The sequence below is a fragment of the Hemicordylus capensis genome, chromosome 1 (assembly GCF_027244095.1).
Source record: "Hemicordylus capensis ecotype Gifberg chromosome 1, rHemCap1.1.pri, whole genome shotgun sequence".
Classification (NCBI taxonomy): Eukaryota; Metazoa; Chordata; class Lepidosauria; order Squamata; family Cordylidae; genus Hemicordylus; species Hemicordylus capensis.
Window position 1 is genome coordinate 88,924,999 of NC_069657.1, and position 21,741 is coordinate 88,946,739.

At 44.9% G+C, this 21,741-nt stretch overlaps 1 protein-coding gene across 1 annotated transcript in view; it reads right to left on the bottom strand.

Annotated features, from left to right (window-relative positions):
* Positions 1-20,082, bottom strand: part of HSD17B12 (hydroxysteroid 17-beta dehydrogenase 12) — a 125,332-nt gene extending 105,250 nt beyond the window's left edge. Inside the window, exon 1 of the mRNA XM_053271030.1 lies at positions 19,815-20,082. Coding sequence (XP_053127005.1) covers positions 19,815-19,980 — 166 coding nt within the window. The 5' untranslated portion in view covers positions 19,981-20,082. The remainder of the gene's footprint in view (positions 1-19,814) is intronic.
* Positions 20,083-21,741: the final 1,659 nt, after the last annotated feature.

A 21,741-nucleotide genomic window follows, 5' to 3' on the forward strand; every position in this document is an offset into this window, starting at 1 on the left:
AGTCACCCAGTGAGTTTAATGGTTGAATGGGGATTTGAACTCAGGTCTTCCTGGTCCTAGTCCAAACCACCAGAGTTCTCAAAAGCCACTTGTAAGCACTAGTTCTCACTTGAGTGATATGCCTGTGTCTGGACTCTACCACTTCTGACTACTACAGGTGGAGGCTCACATGACAATGCTCCTTCCTACAAAACATGCCCTGAACAGAGACAGTTAGATGTTGAGCACGAGGCTAGTTTAGAACACTTCTCCTTGACATTTAGTTTTCTATATGCAGAAAATTTTTTGTATGGCAAATCAATCAATTGTATGGATTCAGTTCCAGTACAGCATCCCTCTAGGTGCCATTGCTGGTGTCTACCTTATTTCATTTTAGACTGTAAGGCCTTTGGGGGGAAAGGGAAATAACCTATTCTTTTTCTGTGTAAACCACTTTGAGAAATTATTCACTGAGAAGTAGTCAAAATCCCACAGAGCCTTTGGACAGATCTTGAGAATCTCTAAACTGAATCAAGTGAAAACTCACATTTCCCACTGAATCTGCCTAAGGCTATTCCATGGGAGGTTTCTGTCCTCCTTGAGCTCACTGACTTCACCAGGTAGATGTCACGAGCGCCAGCTATCCTGAGGGAAACAATATACCCTGGGGAGGCAGGGGGGACGAGCAACTTCTGGCTCCATCAGGTAGTTTCCACCTGAGGGACTGAAAAATCTCTCCTGTAGAAACTATCTGATGGAGCCAGAAGCAGGAAAGCCCCCACCACCACCACCTCACTGGGGTTTATTGTTTGCCTCAACATGATATATAAAATAGTACAAGTAAATAAATATGAACCCCCCACTTAAAGTAGTACAGCCAGACTCAGATTTACCATCTCAGTGAGAACCAGACTTAGAGCCAGTAACCATTTGAGTTATTTCAGGATTCAACAACTTCTCTCCATCCCAGAGTGTATCATCAATTTTATTTTAAAAATTTATATCCTACCTCCCTGCAGGACGACTCAAAGAGGCCTCAGACATCAGAATACTATGCTCACATCAGAATACTATGCTCAGAATTTCCCTCCTCAGAGAGGAACATGTGCATTAGACAGTGTCCTTGTCACGTGACAGCTCTTTTCTTTGAGGCTCAGTCACATCTAGTACCCCTTCATGTAGCCAAGTCTTGCTGCTCACCGAGAGAAAGCCACATTCATGCCAGCAGCCAAAACACATGAACGGTGCTCCTCTGCAATCATTATAGAATGGTCAATTCGTGATACTTGCTTCACATTACTAATCTCAAGGGGGGAGGGGGAGTGGAGACTTAACTGTGATTAACAAAACAAACCTGAAAATAAAATAAAAGTGGTCTTCTCAAATTAGTTAAGACAAAGCTTCAGAATCCAATCAGTATTTCAGTGTCAGAGTACAAGCAATTTCATAAGATACAGCAAAGAGACGGCAAAGGGCTGCTGGAAAGAAGCTGTAACACCTAGTCTCGAGAAACCGCATGTGCTTGACCGTGCCGTGTTTGCCGAGCCCTTCCAGGAAACCAACCAACTCATAAGCTCAGCAGCTTGCCTAGGCATGAGACGAAGGGCAAGGGCCACGGGACTCTTTCCCTGTGGCTCAGAAGACAGAAAGATTTGTAAGTAGCAGAAGCAGGACCATTACTCCATCTGTTTCTGAAATGTTCATCAGATCATCCTATAGCACCTTTTATCATCTGCAAATGATGTGGAGGAGCGAGGCCAATAGCAGAGAAACCAACTGAGTGCAGAGAAAATGTGTCTTGGAGGCAGAATGACCTTTATTGGGGTGGGGGGTTTACATAATCAAGACTTTCCTTGGCAGAGGACAATGTGATGATGAGATTGGTAATCAGGCTCGTCAGGTGAGGGGAAGGCCTGTGAGCTATGTTAAAGCTCTTGCCCCTTCTCCCATCCAAACGGACCCCAGTAGCAACCTTGTCCTGCTGAATGCCAGATCAGTAAATGGGAAGATCATGGCCATCTAGGAAATTATCCTGGAAATGCACCACAGAGACCTGATTGAAGGAAAGAGGTGCTTTAAAACTCAAGTTATGCCGACCAAGTTTGTGTTCAGCGCAACCAAGGTAGGTTGTTCTGATCCATCAGGAGACCATTCCCCTCACCAGATGCATGATCCATCATTTTGGCCACTCTGAGTGTCTGCATTCAGAAGACAGAGGCACATGAGCTAAATTTAAAATGCAAAGAAAACACAACATATTTTGAAAATATCAGTTGTGCAATATTCAGTGCAAATTCCAACATTAGAGATATAATGCGAAATCCACAGTAACTTTCATTGTTGTGTTGAACTGATTGATAGAAGTTATATAACTGCAGAGAAAGCAGTCATTTGAAAGGAATTTTACAGCTGTATACATAAAAATAGTGATGTAATTTCACAAGTTAACCAACAGAGGATGCTATCTAGCAATACACCGAGAGCTTCCTTTTACAGCTAAAATATACTATCTCTAAAGGGACAATCAATTTCAGACCAAAATGTTTTGCCAACAGAAATGACAATTAACAGCTTCTTTATTAAGTTGGTCACTCTTCAGCTGAGTTCAGACCTACAGGATAACTGCAGTTATAGGTGGCCAAGATTGTAACTGCAGTATACACAAAACCACACTTACGGGCTGAAAGCCAACTCCCTTTTGCCTCGCCAACAATAGCAGTTTTGCCACCGAAGCATTACGCCTGACTGCTAACTCAGCTATAACCACAGTTTCACACCCATTTCCAAACTGCGATCATAGAGGTGACAGAACAGTCTGGCCTGAGGATGTGGCTGCTCCATGCTTTCAGCACTTCACGCCTGCAGCCTCTTGGAAAACCAGCCATACCCCTCCTGTCAGCTATGGAGTTGCCAGGCTACAGGGACACCGCCATGCCTTATCCCAGACTGGCAAGCCGCACAGCCACTCAGGGGGGCAACCCCATTTCCCATTCCATCCCTTGCTCCCCTCACCTGACAAGTGGTAGTGGTACAAGATGACAGGATGGGCACTCAGTGCTTTGCTCCCCGATAAGGGAGTGTTCACAAGCACAAACACTCCAAGTGGCAGCACAAACAGGGCACCCCATCATGGCACCCGGAGGGGGACAAATGGCTGGGGAAGAGAGTATAAAAGGCAGACCCAAGCAGGGAAGCTGTAGCAGCCAAGTTCTATTTGTTAGGTGGGGAAGGGGGGCCCAGCCCTTCCCCCGGTGGGGATATTTGCTCCCTAAGTCTTGTGTAGTATGTGGGCACTAATGCAACATTTACCAGATGCTACTCTAGTTGCACAAGGTAGTATTCTCAATGTATGCTGCACAGTGCCCCATCATCCCACAGACTGCTCTCTCACAAAAGGGGCAGGCTAAGGGGAATGAGGGAGGATGCTCTATGCAGGTCAGTTGCAGAGACAGGGCACTTGGGCAAGTGCTGTCTTGGTCTCGGCAACTGCTGCCAAGTCGCTGTCAAACCCTGTGCCCTGCCAGTCTGCGCGCCCATGTGTGGGTGTGCGCCACTGCCCACAGCCCCAAAGGGCGAGCCCACCATCCTGGGGCAGCTGGAAACTGCGGCTCTCCTCTCCTGGGAATCTCTGCGCCGGGAGATCTGCATGCAGTGCCTGGCCAGGCCAGACCCAGGAATTTTGAACGGGTGTAAGGATCAGTCCCACAGCCCCATGTCTGCACTATCCATGCACATGCTTTTGGTGGGGGAGTGCTATTGGCAGGCTTTGAAAGGCAGCCCCCCAGCAGAGATTCCAGAACAACTGAGCTCTATTATTTTCACAGAAAGACTGGGGAAAAGGGCCCAATCCTTTCCTCTTTGGGGGGGTCCATGCCTCACTCAGGCTTACTCATGATCAAGGCTGGTCACCAGGGTCAGTCTTGGGTTAACCGAGTTCCTTCTTCAAGGATACAGCCATCCAGCTCAGGGCTCACTGGCCAGGCATGAGAGGAAAAGGCAAGGACACCCTCAGACAACTCATGAAAAGGACCATTCTGGGGGAGAAAGGTGGCAGAGCAAGAAATGCACGGCCAAAGCATAACTGAATCAAAAGGGCAATACATCCCCTTTCCCCAACAACACTTCCCTCATGAGAGTGTCAGGCCATGGGGGCTCTGAATAGAGCCAGGTTGCCATATGCAGGCAAGCTGTGGGGATGGTTACCCCGGATACTGCTCACCTAGTGTTGGGCGCCTCAGACAAGCTCCTGCGAAACCATGCCCCTGCCAGCACACCTGCCCATGTATACATGTGCACCCTTGCCAGCACCCTGGAATGGCTACCATGCTATCCCAGAGTGGTTGGAGAATGGGGGCTTCCCTCTCCCGCAATTCCCCACGCACACAGATCTGCGTATGGTGCACAGATGGAGCAGGACCCAGGATCATGATCAGCACTCCCTCTAAGGCGTGTGCACATGCCTGTGGTCACAAGTTTTTTTTTTAATGTCTGCTCAGTTAATTTTAGATCCCACTCAGGTTGAATCAGGCAGGCCCCATTCTGAATGCATGTGTACACACACTGCCTTGATGTTCCCGCCCAGAACAAAACTCATTCCGCACACAGATGAGAAAAACTAGAGAGAATACTGATCATGCTTGCATTTAAAGGTCCATCCCAGTGCCTCCCACTCCACTCCCATCTGGGCAATGACACATGGAGTATCTAGATGTCCTCTAGGTGCTAGCAGAAGTCTGCACAGGGAAGGAGGGTGGGGAGGTTTAGGGGGATCTGTTCTATTTATTTTTTTACAAATAAATGGTGAGGAAGTGGGGCCCAGCCACTTCCCAGGGGTGGGGCATTTATAACCCAGGCTTACTCATGAGCAGGGCCAGCAGGATCAGAATCACTCCATGTTTTGGAGCTATACTTCCTCTGTGATGAGGCTGGCTACCAAAACCCATGAGGACTACACCCTCTCATGAGAGTGTCAGGCCATGGGTGCTCTAAATAGAGCTGTGTTGATGTGTGTTGGGAAGTGGTGGGCAGGGGTATCCCAAAGACTGCTTTCCTGATCCCAGGGAAGGCAGCCAAGATGCCTTGGAAACAAGTCCCCTTGCTTGGTTGCCCGCACCTGTGCACAGGTGTGCCCTCACCTGCAACCCATGCAGTTGATCCCACTGCCCCAGGGCCAGGGGAGAAGAGGGACATGCCCTCTCCCACAATTTCCAGCATCTGCTTATTTGCATATAGCACACAGACGGAGCAGACCCGGGATTTTAAAGTTTGTGTAAATGTGTGGTCCCATTGGCCCACTCCACAGCTGTGCATGTGGCCAGGCTATGGTACATCAACTGTGAGGATAGCCTCTGGATGATATCCACAGAGTGATTTGGCAAGAGGGAGGTAGTGGAGATTTTTTCCTATTTTTTAACAGAGAAAGTTGGAGGCCCTATGATGATGGGACCCCCTTGGGTTCATTGATGGTTAAGTGGGCAGCTTAAATCATGAGCTCACAGTCCACAGGTGAGGATAGCACTTTGGCAGGCACAGCATATTCCCAGTAGACTGGCCCTCTCATTAGAGTAATAGCCCACTGAGCAGCAAGGTGCTCAAAGCGGATTTGTGGTGAGTCTGCCTAGAATGCTCTGCCGGGGTCTCCCCTCACGCCACCTACACTGGTCATGGTGGGACAGACCCACACACTCCGTATCCTTTGTCCTCCCCCATCTGCATATCCCATTCTAGCAAATGTGGGTTCCCCCCCCCCACACCTGTACTGAAAGCAGGATTCCACCCCCCCAGGCCCCTCCCCCAGGAATTCAAGTTTGTGTTGCTACTTAGCGGGGGCAGCAGTGCCATGGCTGGCAGAAGCAGTGCTGGAATAATCAGGCATAAAAACGGTTCGAATGGTCCTTTCCCAGCCGAGGTTGGGCAGAGCACTCTGAAAATGCACAATCACGCTCAGCATGCCCCTTCAAGATTGTAGCCAAACACAGCCATCCCACTGACACTGTGATGCTTTGCCCACAGACTGGACGCAGAGGAGGCTGGGATTGGGATGGGAGGGGCTCCCCTCTTCTGCAACTGCGGTTTTGCTGGCCAGCGTTTGTTGAATGACTGTGGCACAAATTGTAACCCTAGCCACAATTAACTGCTGTCATCCTGTACACCTGAACCCAGCCTTCAAGTTTCGATAGAAAAACTGCTTAAGGAGACTGTCCTTGTTTACTGCCCAGCAGCCCATGTAACAACTGAATTGAAATATCCTAAATTATACGTGACCTATATTAATACTATGACATAAATAAATATAAGCAGTTAGATCAATTACCAGGCTTCAGTGTTTGAGACTGCTTCTGATTAGGTTTCTCCAAGGTTTAACTCAAGGAAACAGTCAAAAGGTGGTGGGAGATGCATGGATTTGTGACAGAACCAACAATTATGTCATACTTCTTAGAAATCTCTTTGGTTCTTCCCTAGGTTTTAGAAGATGTAGAGGAGCCCTGCGATTTACAAGGGTTTGCACGTTTTCCTCCTTTCATCCCAAAGATACCTAGCCTTTGACCACTGCTCATATTTCTCTTCACACATTTTCAAAACCTGAATTGAGAAATTCAGCATCAAAATCAATCCAGGACTTGGTCTAGGGCCCAGCATTTGTCTGACCTTAGGGGTGCTGGCATCTCAAATAATTGTGACAAACAGCGTTTCCTCTAAGGCATGCACACGCATACAAGTTCTTTGATGTCCGCTCAGTTAATTTTAGATTCCGCTCAGGTTGAATCACGAAGGCCTCATTCTGAATGCATGTGCACGCACACTGCCTTGATACTGCCACTCAGAACAAAACTCATTCTGTGCACAGATGAAAAAAATTAAGAGGCAACACTGGTGACATATCACCTTTTGCAAGCCATAATGGCAGCAACCTTAGAGAGCAGACACGTTGCTTATTGGCTCTGAGATCCCACAATGCCTGGTATTTTATCTTTTCTAGATACAACAGGACTACTGTATGTTATTTGTATGAAGTCTTTGTGACAGTCTACTTTATCAGTGGGCTCATGCCGAGTCCATAATTTGATACACAAATAGTAAGTAATAGACTATTTGTGTTCAGCAGTAATATTTCATACTAAAATTTCATTTCAATCTTTTTTACACTGAAAGATCTTGATTCATCCCTGCTAAACACATGAAGAGAAGATCTTCACCAGGACATTTCCTCAGAGCTCATTTGCCCAAAATGGTTCCTCTCTGGCAGGCTACAGCATGGCTAGAGAATACATATCTACCCTGCATACAGATGTACGTTTCTGGAAATTTTGAAGTCATGAAAAAAACCCTTTGGGGTTTGTTTAAAAAAAAAAAAAAAACAATGTTTTGGGGAAACCAAAATATACATAATATCGTATTTTACACTTTATCATTTAAAGAAATTAAATGAACTATGTACTTTTTATTCAGCACATAAGATTTTCATTTCATTTATATACTAAATTACAAATATATGTAGTTCTAGAGATCAACCTACAAGCTACCACATCCTGAGATACCTGGTCAGGTCTGATATTTTGCCAGTTGGAAATGGGGAGTTAAAACTGCATCTTACAGCATCCTTCATGGATTTCTTTCTATCGATCTTGGTGGCAAAGGGGTCAGGAATGGGACCAAAAGGAAGTAGATTTCAAGCCCCTATATCGGGCAACAGCAACATAGGAAGATGCTAAAAGACAACATCTCATACTGTGCAGGAGATGGCAATAGTAAAACCCTCCTGTATTCAACCAAAGAAAACTACATGGCTCTGTGGTGCTCACCAGGAGTGAACACCGACTCGATGGCACAACTTTACCTTTAATTTAAATGCTCAGGTTTCTCTTGAAGCATGACTATTCACAGTAAACCTCTTGCAGTAGTTGCCCCTTTCACTTTCTTTTAGCTCTCTCTACACAAGGTGGCAGGGCAACAGAATGCTCGTTTCCCTGTAGCAGGGTGAAACGCAGCATCACAGTTCTTGGAGGTGAGCATATACTGCCAAGATGAACAGGGCTAAGGGCAGGAAGAGAGCATATCCATCACCCTTCAGATCACAGAGGAAGTTAAGGAATAATACACAAGCAAACAAGGGCCCTAGGTCTGGGTTTTCCTCTAGTAAAGATGACAGAGAGATCCTTCACGTGACCAAAGAGGAAAAAGCTTGGAGGAAGACAAGATCCTACCTACCCTCCCTCAGATGGCTCTTCGGGGCTCTACCACTCACATGCCTGGCAGTGGAAGCCTGAAGCGGGTTGAGAGGAGGAAGTCGTCCCGCATCCCACAATACACCACAAGGGCAGTGGAAGGGCAACCCTTGTCAGTGCAGCAGGGCTCCTCTTCCTGGCCATGCTGCACTGGACACTCTATGGCTGCCACTCCTGGTAGCCTTTTTCAGAGCCCCAGGGCTGCAGATGACCAGGAAGTGGAGTAGAACGGATTCCTTTTCCTCTTTTGCCCAGGTAGTGAATCTGGGCAACTTGAGACTGCAGCAGCTGTTGGGACCCACCCACCCCCGCATCCCAGGTGACATGGGCTGCTTGGGTAAACTCTTTTCTACCCACACAACTCGTGTAATGTGAACAAGCTCAGAGTGTCCTCTGAAGGGCAATGGCCAAAATGCATCTGAGATTTCACATATTAGATAGTAATAGAATCAGAGGTGTACATCTTGAAGAAAATTTTGAATTTTAATACACTACATTACAATTATATGTAGTTCTAGAGATCAACCTACAAGCTGCCACAACCTGAGATACCTGGTCAGGTATTTTCAGGAAAAAATTACCCATGCAAATTTCCCCTGAATTTGCAAAAACCTTGCATTATTTTTCCCCCAAAAGGCTACTATACAAATTTTCCTGATGGTCTAAATATATTATGATCTGATCTGGCATGTTAATTGGCCCATGTATACAGTAAAAATACACCTCCACCATATTCATTTCCATATTCATTTTGTATCTCAAACTTTTTTAAGTAGATGAACAGAAATATTTGAGGGCGGGGGTGGGGGAGGAATAAATACACTTCATGTGATTTAACTGTTATACTGAGCAACTCAAAACATCTGAAAAGACTTTTTGAATTGGAAAACTTAACAGAAAACCCACCGCCCAGAGCCTTTGGATGGATAGGGTGGCATAGAAATGTACTAACTAACTAACTAACTAAAATGTGTGCATACATACACTTACAGTGAGGGAAATAAGTATTTGATCCCCTGCTGATTTTGTCCGTTTGCCCCCTGACACAGAAATGACCAGGCCATAATTGGAATGGTAGGTTTATTGTAGCTGTGAGAGACAGAATAACAACAAAAAACCCTCAAAAGCCCAGTGCCCAAAAGTCAGCGATGGATTTGCATTGTACTGAGGGAAATAAGTATTCGATACCCTCTCAACCAGCAAGATTTCAGGCTCCCAGGTGTCTTTTCACTATATGCAGGTAACGAGCTGAGATGAGGAACACCCTCTGTAAGGGAGTGCTCCTAATCCCAGCTTGTTACAGTACCTGTATAAAAGACACCTGTCCATAGAAGCAAGCAATCACTCAGCTTCCAAACTCACCACCATGCCCAAGACCAAAGAGCTGTCAAAGGATGTCAGGGACAAGGTTGTAGACCTGCACAAGGCTGGACTGGGCTACAAGACTATCGCCAAGCAGCTTGGTGAGAAGGTGACTACAGTTGGCACGATAACTTGCAAATGGAAGAAACACAAAATAACTGTCAATCTCCCTCGGTCTGGGGCTCCATGCAAGATCTCACCTCGTGGAGTTGCAATGATCATGAGAACGGTGACAAAGCAGCCCAGAACTACACGGGGGGAACTTGTCAATGATCTCAGGGCAGCTGGAACCATAGTCACCAAGAAAACAATTGGTAACACACTATGCCGTGAAGGACTGAAATCTTGCAGTGCCCGCAAGGTCCCCCTGCTCAAGGCAGCACATGTACAGGCCCGTCTGCAGTTTGCCAATGCACATCTGAATGATCCAGAGGAGAACTGGGTGAAAGTGTTGTGGTCAGATGAGACCAAAATCGAGCTCTTTGGCATCAACTCGACTTGCCGTGTGTGGAGGAGGAGGAATGCTGCCTATGAGCCCAAGAACACCATCCCCACCGTCAAACATGGAGGTGGACACATTATGCTTTGGGGGTGTTTTTCTGCTAAGGGGACAGGACACCTTCACCGCATCGAAGGGACGATGGACGGGACCATGTGCCGTCAGATCTTGGGTGAGCACCTCCTTCCCTCAGCCAGGGCATTGAGAATGGGTCGTGGATGGGTCTTCCAGCATGACAATGACCCAAAACACACAGCCAAGGCAACAAAGGAGTGGTTCAAGAAGAAGCACATGAAGGTCCTGGAGTGGCCCAGCCAGTCTCCAGACCTTAATCCCATAGAAAATCTGTGGAGGGAGCTGAAGGTTCGGGTTGCCAAACATCAGCCTCGAAACCTTTCTGACTTGGAGAGGATCTGCAAAGAGGAGTGGGACAACATCCCTCCTGGGTTATGTGCAAACCTGGTGGCCAACTACAAAAAACGTCTGAACTCTGTGATTGCCAACAAGGGTTTTGCCACCAAGTACTAAGACATCTTTTGTGAAGGGATCGAATACTTATTTCCCTCACTACAATGCAAATCCATCGCTGACTTTTGGGCACTGGGCTTTTGAGGGTTTGTTTGTTGTTATTCTGTCTCTCACAGCTACAATAAACCTACCATTCCAATTATAGCCTGGTCATTTCTGTGTCAGAGGGCAAACGGACAAAATCAGCAGGGGATCAAATACTTATTTCCCTCACTGTATGTATAATCACCTGAAAATGAATTATGTTATTATTATTTATTATTTTACATCCCGCTCTTCCTCCAAGGAGCCCAGAGCGGTGTACTACATACTTAGGTTTCTCTTTCACAACAGCTCTGTGAAAAAGGCTAGGCTGCTAGTATCACAGCTGAATGGGGATTTGAACTCGGGTCTCCCTAGTCCTAGTCCAGCACTCTAACCAATACACCATGCTGGCTCTCACCACCGTATGTGCAATGCTGAAGCACATACATTTTTTATGTATGTATTTATAAAGTTATTGAACCACTTATTGTGAAATTTAGAGTTCAATTTCAGGGAAAATACAAAAGCCTGTGTGTGCCTCTATTACCCATATGGTCCGTGTATACATGTCCTGGTGGAGGTAGTTGACAGGACAAAGATCTCAATGGGAATCCTCCACACATAGATGTTCCACTTATGAGTAACTGTAGTTACATTGGAAATCAAACAACCAGCCTCTTTGCTCACTTTCTTTTCCTGCTCCTTAAGGGCTCAGTTGGACTCCTGATTGTTATAGCAGATGTAGGAGCAAGGGCAAAAAAACCAATAGCAAAGCAAGGTGGAAGGCACAGGAGCTACACCCTCCTTGCTACCTCCAAGGTATAGGCATTATCTTTAGACTGCAGAGACTACACCATAACTGAAGCCCAATGGCCCACATTTGATTTTCCAGAACTCAAGCTCAGATGACCATGTGCTGCTTAGATCACTCACCACAAGTTTTATGCCATCTTTAAATCTGGGTCCAGGTCACTCCTCCCTGCTTACCTCTTCCTAGATACAGTATACTCTGACAGAGGAAGAAGGAATTTCTGTCTCTGCTTTCTACACAGGGGAAGCTGAAGGTAAAGAAATGAGTTTCCATACTACTCTGCTTTTCTTCTGTGACCTAATGCTTTTTCACCAAGTATCATATGGTGGAAAACTATGCAGTGCTAGAATGTTAATTTGTTCTGAAATTATCTGGAGTTAGGGGTAAGTAACAAGATGGCCAAGTTTGCATAACTCAAAAAACTTTTAAGACTGATGAAAACTAAAATGGATTGCACAGCTCCAAAGGCATATCTCCAAAGTGGATGAGAACTGGCTATGGGGTTGAGACAGCCTTGGTCGGCATGATAGATGACCTTTACCGGGGAATCGACAGAGGGAGTGTGACTCTGCTGGTTCTTTTGGATCATTCGGTGGCATTTAATACCCTCAACCATGGTATTCTTCTGGATCGCCTGGGGGAATTGGGGGTAGGGGGCTATAGCCAGGAGTGTTTTCTATCAGCTTTGGTTGATTCAACAGCTACATCCATTCCTTGAAGAGGATGACCTGAGAACAGTGGTGCATCAGCTGGTAACCTCCAAGCTTGACTATTGCAATGCACTCTATGTGGGGCTGCCTTTGTATGTAGTTCAGAAATTTCAGTTAGTTCAAAGTGTGGCAGCCAGATTGGTCTCTGGGGCAACCCGGAGAGACCATATTATGCCTGTTTTGAAACAGTTGCACTGGCTGCTGATACGTTTCCGGGCAAAATACAAAGTGCTAGTTATTACCTTTAAAGCCCTGAATGGCTTAGGTCCAAGTTATCTTAGAGAGCGCCTTCTTCTGCACGATACCCACCACACGTTAAGGTCCTCTGAGGAGTTCTGTCTTCAGTTGCCACCAACACGTTTGGTGGTGACTCAGAGGCAGGCCTTCTCTGTAGGTACTCCTGGGCTGTGGAATGCACTCATAGCAGAAATCTGTAATCTGAGTTCATTATTGGCCTTCAAGAGAGCCCTTAAGAACTATCTGTTTGGCCTGGCCTTCCAGGGTTTTTAAACTGTTTTAAAACCGTAAATGTTTGGCCTGGTTCTCCAGCACTTTAAAAACTGTTTTAATTGCTTTAATAATGGTTTGGTGTTGTTTTTACAGTGTTTGATTTTAATAGTTTTTTTATATTAAATTTTTATTAATTTTAACAATAATCATTCACAACACATTAAACAAATATGGACTTCCCGCTCACACCTCCTCGTGAATCACCAACTATAGAATTAACCCTTGCTATAATAATAATTCAAAACATAGATTTAAACCTTACAAACATGATTTTGATCTACTCAACCTGCTAATATTAAGTTTTTGATTTTAATAGTTAATTAGTTTTGTTTTAATGTAAACTGCCCTGGGCCATTTTTGGAAGGGCAGTATAGCAATCAAATATAAAATACATAAAATAAAGAACAAAATGGCAAATGCATCTCCACACACACTGAGGGGAAAAATCCCACCTTCACATAACATAATGATGGGGACTGAGATGTCAGTAACTAACCAATAAAGAGCAAGTTATTGGGACCATGGTGAACAGCTCAGTGAAAATGATTACCCAGGATGCAGCACCTGCAGTACACACACATTTGGAATGCTGTGCACAGTTCTGGCTACCACATTTCAAAAAGTATAATGCAGAGATGCAAAAGGCTCACAAGAGGGCAATCAGAATAATGAGGGGGCAGGAAGACCTTCCTTACAAAGAAATGCTACTAATTGGGGGGGTGGAGCAGAGTTTAGTGTGGCTTATAAAATTATGCACAGTGTGGAGAAAGTGAATGGAGAGAAGTTTTTCTCCCTCTCTCACAACACTAGGAACAGGGTTATTCAATGAAACTAGTTGGCAAAATACTACTTCAAATAGTATATCAGTATTCTAGGGAACTTGCTACCACAATATATGGTGATAGCATTAATTCATTTATTATTTATATTTTTTATATACCACCTGACTCCAAAGGCTCTAGGCAGCTCACAAAAAACAAACAAGAAAAACAAAATAAAACTATTAAAAACAGCAATCTAAAAAATTAAGACATCCAGAGAGTACTAAAAGCCTGGCTGAAAAAATGTTTCTTTAGATGGTTTTAACAGAGAATTAGACAAATTCACGAAGAACAAATCCATACATTGATATTAGTTGGGATGACTACGTACTACTTCTAGGTTCAGAGTACAGCTGTGCACAGAACTGCAGCAGGGTGGTTTGAAGGCGGCAGGGATCTCCCTTTAAGAGCAGGGGGAGGGTGCACTTACCCCTCTCGCCGCTTTCCCCCCACCACCCTCAGTATTTTTTAAGAGCCCATCGGGGTGGCAGCATACCTCCCTGCCACCCCACTGCCCTCGTCTTCCAGATATGACCAGAAGTCGCCTACACGCCTGCACACGCTGGTACCGGCACACGTGCATGACATGTGCATGCTTCTGCTGGCGCACGCAGGCACGTCAATGACCTCAGGTCATAATTGGAAGACAAGGGCAGTGGGGTGGCAGGGAAGTACGCTGCCACCCCGATGGGCTTTTTAAAAAAACTGACGGCGGTGGAGGGAAAGCGGCAGGAGGGATAAGTGCACCCTCCCCCCGTTCTTAAAGGGAGATCCCTGCCACCTTCGAACCAGTGGAACCACCGGTTCTTCGAACCGCTTCCATGCACATCCCTAGTTCAGAGGCAGTGTGTTTCTGAATAGCAGTTGCAGAGGAGTAACTGTGGGAGAAGGAGTCTTCATTTTCTGCTTCAGATGCTTCTAAGAAGCATCTGGATAGCAACTGTGGGAAATAAGATGCAGGGCTGGATAGGCCTTTGGCCTGATCCAGAAAGATTCTTTTTAACTTCTTGGTACTGGATGTATGAAGTACTAAGGAGCAAGTAAAGGAGTCATTAATACACAAGTACTTCATTATGCATTATACTGCTCCCAACTGTAAGAGACAACCTAAGGCACTAAATTAGCTACATTAAATGAGAAGCAGCTTGCAGAGCCAGTCAAAGTTATCACAGCAAGCACCCAAGGCACCCGCCTAGTAGCCAGGTGTGGGTGCGTGTACATGCATCAGAACCATGTTGTGTGCCACTATACTCTGGACCGACCTGTTTATAGTATTCCTAGCTTGACAGATAAACCACCTTAAGTGGCGCAGCTGGAAAATGCTGAACAAGCAGAAGGTTGCCAGTTCGAATTCCCACTGGTATGTTTCTCAGACTATGGGAAACACCTATATCAGGCAGCAGAGATATAGGAAGATGCAGAAAGGCATCATCTCATACTTCGCAGGAGGCGGCAATGGTAAACCCCTCCTGTATTCTACCAAAGAAAACCACAGGGCTCTGTGGGCACCGGGAGTCAAAATCAACTTGACGGCACACTTTACTAGCTTGATACATACATTTGTGTGAGCTAGACCAAGCCTTTCAAAAGATAGGCAGGGACTTGGAATGGCAAAACAGCACCAGGAAGACATTAGTGGGTAGCAGTAACAAGAGCAATGTCCAGTCAGGCAAGTAAACCAAGGTGTGTGTAAGAGCACACCTAGATTGACTGAACAATCCTCAAGTAATGGCAGTATAACAGTTGGTTTTGGTATTGTGACACAACATATACTGGTATTGTGAAAGCTGGAATGTTTCAAGGCTGATTGAAACACTATCAATTTTAATTAAGTTTCTTGTGAAACAATGTTTTACATTTCCACCAAAACACCTACTTACTTAATTTATTTATTTGATAAGAAGGCCTACTATACCAGATGCAACTTATCTCGATTAAGAAGTGGCTGAACTGGTCCCTAGAGTTAAAATGATGAAGACATTATTTGAGTTTTACAACCTAATAAGAATATTTATCACCACAACAAATATTCTGATGCACTTTTGCAGTGTGCTATCTAATACAGGAGAACCTCAGTATTTGCAGGGTTCCATTCTCTGCTATTACCGCAGATATGGAAACCCTAAATTCTGGATTATTGAGGCAATGGAATTGTGGGGGTTAGGTTGCCAGAGGCCCAAAAAATCAGGGGGGAAAGCCCAAAAAAGGGTTGGAAGGGCAAATTAAAGTGCCTACTGTGCTCTGTGGGCCTCCAGCAATTCAGTAAAGCCACCCTGAAGTCTGAAACCACCCATTTGAGCATTTTCCAGTGATTTTTCCCAGTTTTTGTTTTTTTTCCCAAATAAACAAGCCTCAAAATGGCAGCCACAAATGACCTCCACAGATTTTTCCAGCTGCCTCCAACCTGCGGATATGCAGAGTTAACCTCTTTTTTGCCCTTTTTAAATCGCATATGCCAAGGTTGGGACTGCAGATATGCAAAACCGCAGATGGTGGGTCCGCGAATACAGAGGTTCTACTGTATGCAACTTCACAGGATTCAAGGGAAAGTGCATGCACCATGCACTTTCCCTTCCACCTACACATCCATTAAAGGTATGAATAGATGAGAACCAACAAAAGGAGGTGCTTTTTCACATAGTGGATAATTAATCTATGGAATTTTCTGCCACAGGATGTGGTGATGGTCACTAGCTTTAAAAGAGGCTTAGACAAATTCATGGAGGACAGGTCTAGCAATGGCTACTAGTCTGCTGGTTATAGGCCACCACCGGCCTCAGAGGCAAGATGCCTCTAAATACCGGTTGCAGAGAAGCAAGCGCAGGAGAGAGGGCATGGCCTCACTTCTTGCCTGTGGGCTTCTCAGAGGAATCTGGTGGGCCACTGTGTGAAACAGGATGCTGGACTAGATAGGCCTTGCAAGGCTATAGTCCAGCAAGGCTATTCTTATGAGTTCCCGAGGTTTATTCTTATACAGATCACCCACTGTACAGAAGAGAAACATTACATTTATATAGGCCCGTACAACATATCACATTCCCCTCCCTATTTGCAGCTCTTTCCCACTTCTTTGTGAGAACATCTGCGGCCCACAAACTCAATAGCTGTAGGGGTAGGGTAGGATAATGTCTGCATTATTTTGCATTACTTCTCCACTCCCTAGATTCAGAAGTGCACAGTGCAGTTTGTGCCAGTTTTTCTAGTTTGTGGCAGACAGACAACCAGCCAAACTGCACAGTCTGCCTACATCTGTGTCTCTTTCTGTAGCAATTGCTGGGAAAATCAGTCACATGTGCTTTCAGGAGAGATAGAAACAAGGAGGAAAAATGAAAGATAAATTAAGCAAGAAGAATTTGCAGGAAGAGGAACTAATAGATGGGGATTTAGCAGGGTGGATTTGATTTAAATCAAACTGATTTAAATCACGATTTAAATCACTAGCAGGGTGGATAAAAATCAAAAAAATCCGATTTAAATAAAAAAATTGATTTTTTTGATTTAAATTGGAATTTTTTGATTTAAATTGGAATTTTTTTATTTTTATCCACCCTGCTAGTGATTTAAATCATGATTTAAATCAGTTTGATTTAAATCAAATCCACCCTGGGATTTAGAGACCTGAAAGAGTGCTAAGAGAAGAAGAGTGAAGAGGGGCACCATCTGACACTCATTATTTGCAACTGGGGTTGTGCACCGAGGAGGCCAAGGGTGTAGAAGACAAAGTATTGAAACCTGGAAAGGACTGAATATCTCCAAAAGGATCATTCCAAACTGGGGCGATGGTCAACAAAATGGCAGACTAGATTCAATGTAAGCAAGTGTAAAAAGTATTTGTGTCAAAATACATTTCACAAACACACCCTCATATTACTTTTAAAACCAACCCGGATTTTTTTTTTTTTTAAGTCTATCAATTACTGTCAGCCATAATAGTTCAAATATGAAAGTTCAGTTTGAGGCAGTATACCTCTAAATATCAGCCACCTAACGGCGCAGTGGGGAAATGACTAGCAAGCCTGAGGTTGCCAGTTCGAATCTCCACTGGTACGTTTCCAAACTATGGGAAACACCTATATCGGGCAGCAGAGATATAGGAAGATGCTGAAAGGCAACATCTCAAACTGTGTGGGAGATGGCAATGGTAAACCCCTCCTGTATTCTACCAAAGAAAACCACAGGAGTCGACACACTACCTTTTACCTCTAAATATCAGAAGCTGAAAATACAAAATGGAGACTCATTCCCTTTGTGCTCATTTTTGGCTCCCTAGAGACACCTGGCAAAACACTACTGGAAATAGAATGCTGGACTATATCAATGTTTTGGTCTGATCCAACAATGTTTTTGTTATGTTCAGATGGATCAAGGACCAAGAGAAAAGTGGGAAAGTTATGATGGGAGTGGAAAGCGAGCGAGCAATGGAATAGATCATAGAGCTTAAAAGTGTTTAGACATATCAGCTTAAAGTATTCATTTTTGTAGTTAACATAGCAGTGCAGCCAATGTTCTCTCCAAGGCATGCAAACGCACTCACATGTTTTACGATATCCACTCACTTATTTTAGATCCCTCTCAGATTGAATCTGGAAGGTCCCACTCAATGCGCACACACACACACAGCCTTAATACTGCCGCCCAGAACAAAACTCATTCCACAAAGAGATGGGGGAAAATAGAGATAACACGGGAGTGCAGCCCTCAAATTAGCACGATGCAGAAGGGGTCCTCAGAGCAATTTAAGTTGCACGTCCTTGCATGAATAGACTCATGCTAAAGATGTATATGAGTCGACACCAACTACACGGCACAACGTTATATTTATATGTAAGTTGTAGGGAAAGCTATTAACATACCAATAAGCACTTGTAAAATTCCTAGATAAATGTACTGAACTGCCAAGCAGCTGAACGCTTAAAAACCACATCTTCCAAGAAGCAACTCAGAAAGAAATGTAGTACCACTGAAGATATCACAAGTCTTAAAATGCAGTTTTGCTTCATAATGTTAATCCTAACTGAGCAAAGATGCACCTTTTAAAAGTGCTGATTCTCTTTATTTAGCAGGGAGACAGCAACTGGCCATATCCATCCCCAGCACAGCATTCCTCCAACGGCTGTTGCTGGTGTCTATCCTATGTTTCTTTTTTAGATTGCAAGTCCTTTGGGGACAGGGGACCATCTCATTCAAGTATTATTTATTTTTCTATGTAAACCGTCTGGGAAACTTTTGTTGGAAAACGGTATATAAATATTTGTCATATCATATTAGAAGGGATAAATAGTTAGAGGGAGAAATCTCTTCCACCCTGTCCTACCTATAAGAACCCAGGTTCGGGCCCTGGGATCTCTGCATGGCAAAGCATATGCTCTGAGTTGCAGCCCCTTCCACATATTAGTATCATTCCCAGTCCATACTTACCATTATTTTAACCCTAACATGAAATACTGTCTGAAACCTTAAATGGAGTGTAAATATAGCATAAAATCAAGCCATTAAACTCCATTTTACCAACTGCAATCCAAAACATACTCACTAGAATACAATAGGACATAAATCTGAGTAAACATGATTGTTTACATTAATGTAAAGGATCACCCTACAAACCATGCTGAAAAGGAATCAATACATATTTCATTATCCTTTTTCACTCTGCGTATGTCTAGAACAGACATCACTCACTCCAATAACACCATTCAAAACTAGGCTGAAAGGCACACGTTGTAAGAGTGGAAAACCCATTTTTTAAAGATTCTGTTTGCAAGCAGAAGAGTATTGAAAAGTTTCTGAAATATGCAAAATGCAGAATGGCCTTATTAGGTGATCTAATGCATGCGTTTAAACATGCATGGAAAAGGGAATTTTAAAGACGGAAGTAGAATCTTGATCTTTTTCACAATCTACGGTGTGTGTGTGAGAGAGACAGAGACTACGAGACTACAAAAGGACAGCGAATTAAGTGAACAACTAATCTGTGGTAAGTGACCTTGAGTGTACGCCGCTCGGAATTCTTGTCAAACTCCACTGAGAAGAGAATTGGCGAAAGTCTAGCCTCAAACCGGGCAGAAGCTCAAGGCAACGCCCAGCATACGAAGGAACACGCGTGGACTGGATGGAAAGTGGGAGAGAACAGCGTGTGTGCGTGTGTTTCACAAGAGGAGCGGAGAAAAAACCTAAAGGCAGCCAAGAGGTGCGGACAGTGACAAAGGCCTTCAAAATAAAAATAAAGACGGCACGGACTATTCTGGTGGGAGGCTTCAAAGTAATTAGGAGAGAGAAAGAGCGTCCGATGCACAGCTGGTTAATCCGAAGAGGAGGAGGAAGAGAAACGCAGCAGGGCGAACTCACCTGCCCAGGCGCCCAGGTGTGGGCCCACGAATGTCGGGTTGCCCAGCACCCACAGGCGGAAGGCGTTCACTGCGTAGGAAATGGGCAGATAAACACAGTAAGCGATGGTCAGCAAACCAGCCCAATAAAGGATGCCAGACAACGAAGATGACCCAGAGGCCTCCATTGCACTTCGCACGGTGCGACTAAGATGAAGACTACAGCCAGACTGGACCCTCGCTGCTTCCGCCGGCCCGGTCCCACAGGGAAGCGCTGCCTTTGCAGCGCCACCATTGGCTGGAAGCCCCCTCGCTCAATCCCCCGCGCGCTTTCGATTGGCTGCTGAGTGGCGCACCGGCCGCTCCTACTCGCGGAGTCCTATGGGAAAGGCCCACTTTCCTCACTTCGCGGAAAAACGAGCCAAACCCTGCTTGGTCGCCTCTGCGCGCACGTGGTTCCGTCGCCCCACAGGGCGCAGCTTGGTGTCCGGCTCCTATTGGCTGAGACCTGTTTATGGGGCGGGCAGGTTGTGCCGAAAGTGTAACATTTTGGGTGGGTAAGGTGAAAGCATGGGAGAATCAAGCGGCTCACAGTGCTGAGTCCAATGTGCGGGGAATGCTGGAAAAGAGGAAGGCACTGACTTAGATTGGGAGAAGGGTGCGAGCTGTGCGTGAACGCTGCTTTTGTGGACACGGGAGGACGGCCCCATTGAGAACTCTGCCAAGCTGTAACTGTTGCCTTCGGTATTATTTCTCCCTACTCAACCATTTGCGTGCTTGGAGGTGCATTTGTGCAGATTCTCTCCCTTTCAGCTTGATTCTGAGCTTAAGAAAATCACAGGCGTAATCTATTTTTAGCAGAGATTGTAAAGTTACGCTCTATGCAGGGGTGAGGCTAGTAGACTTCGTTGGGGAAACTTAGCTAGTGGGCTTAGTTGTGCTGGCAATAGAAGGGATTGCTTGCTTTCAGCATTCCACTGAAATAGGTCTCGGGTTCAAGAGACGACTTTCTGAGAACTGTGGGAAGGCCCGATACAAGGCGGCCAAAAAAGACACCAGCCAAACCTCCCAGGAAACAGAATTTCATATGGCTGGAGCCAGAGGCAGAGTTGGGTGCATGCTAGTAATTTTGATAGCTGATTCACCTGACCAGTTGCACTATTTCGTTTGTACAAATCTACAAGATTCCTCCATCCTCTTACATGGGCATACATGCTGGCAAAGTTCTTAGTTGTTGAGCCCTTTTCAGGGGTGTAGCAAGGTTGTAGTGGGCCCAGAGACAAGATTTTAAAATGCCCCCCCCCCACTCACTGAAGCTCAGCTCATGAAGTAAATAAATCTTAAGCAAGGCTGAATAGTGGTAACAAAAAGCATAGTAAAATTTATATGTGTGTATATATATCCTATGTGCCACAATAGAACATCATCCTAAATTATTTTTTTAAAGGTTTTGTAACTTGTGGAAGATGCAAGTCATTTAATGATACTAGAGAAAGATATGCTGTTCTGGTAGCTCTAGGTCTTAACACTCACATCAGTTTTGGAGGGTGAATACAACTGAAGGAAGGTGGGGGAGTCAGACGTGATTTGCCTCTGGGGGCCCCCCAAGGCAGGGGGCCCCCAGACAACTGTCTCTCCTTGCCCTATTATAGTTACACCCCTGGCCCTTTTGTATATTATTATTATTTCACTGTATTGCATTGTTGTATACCTCCTTGAGCTGGTCTTGAGAAAAACAGGATAGAAAATGTTAACATAAATTGGACTACATGAATTTTCTACATGTCAGCTAGTCCACTGTTGTATAATCCAAGCAGTAGCAGCTCTCCAGGGTCTCACAGAAAGATCACTCCAGACCTGCTGCCTGAGAACTTTTAAAGTTGAGAAGCCAGGAATTGAATCTAAAACCTTTATACTAACTTTATCATTGACCTTCTCTCAGTAACTGA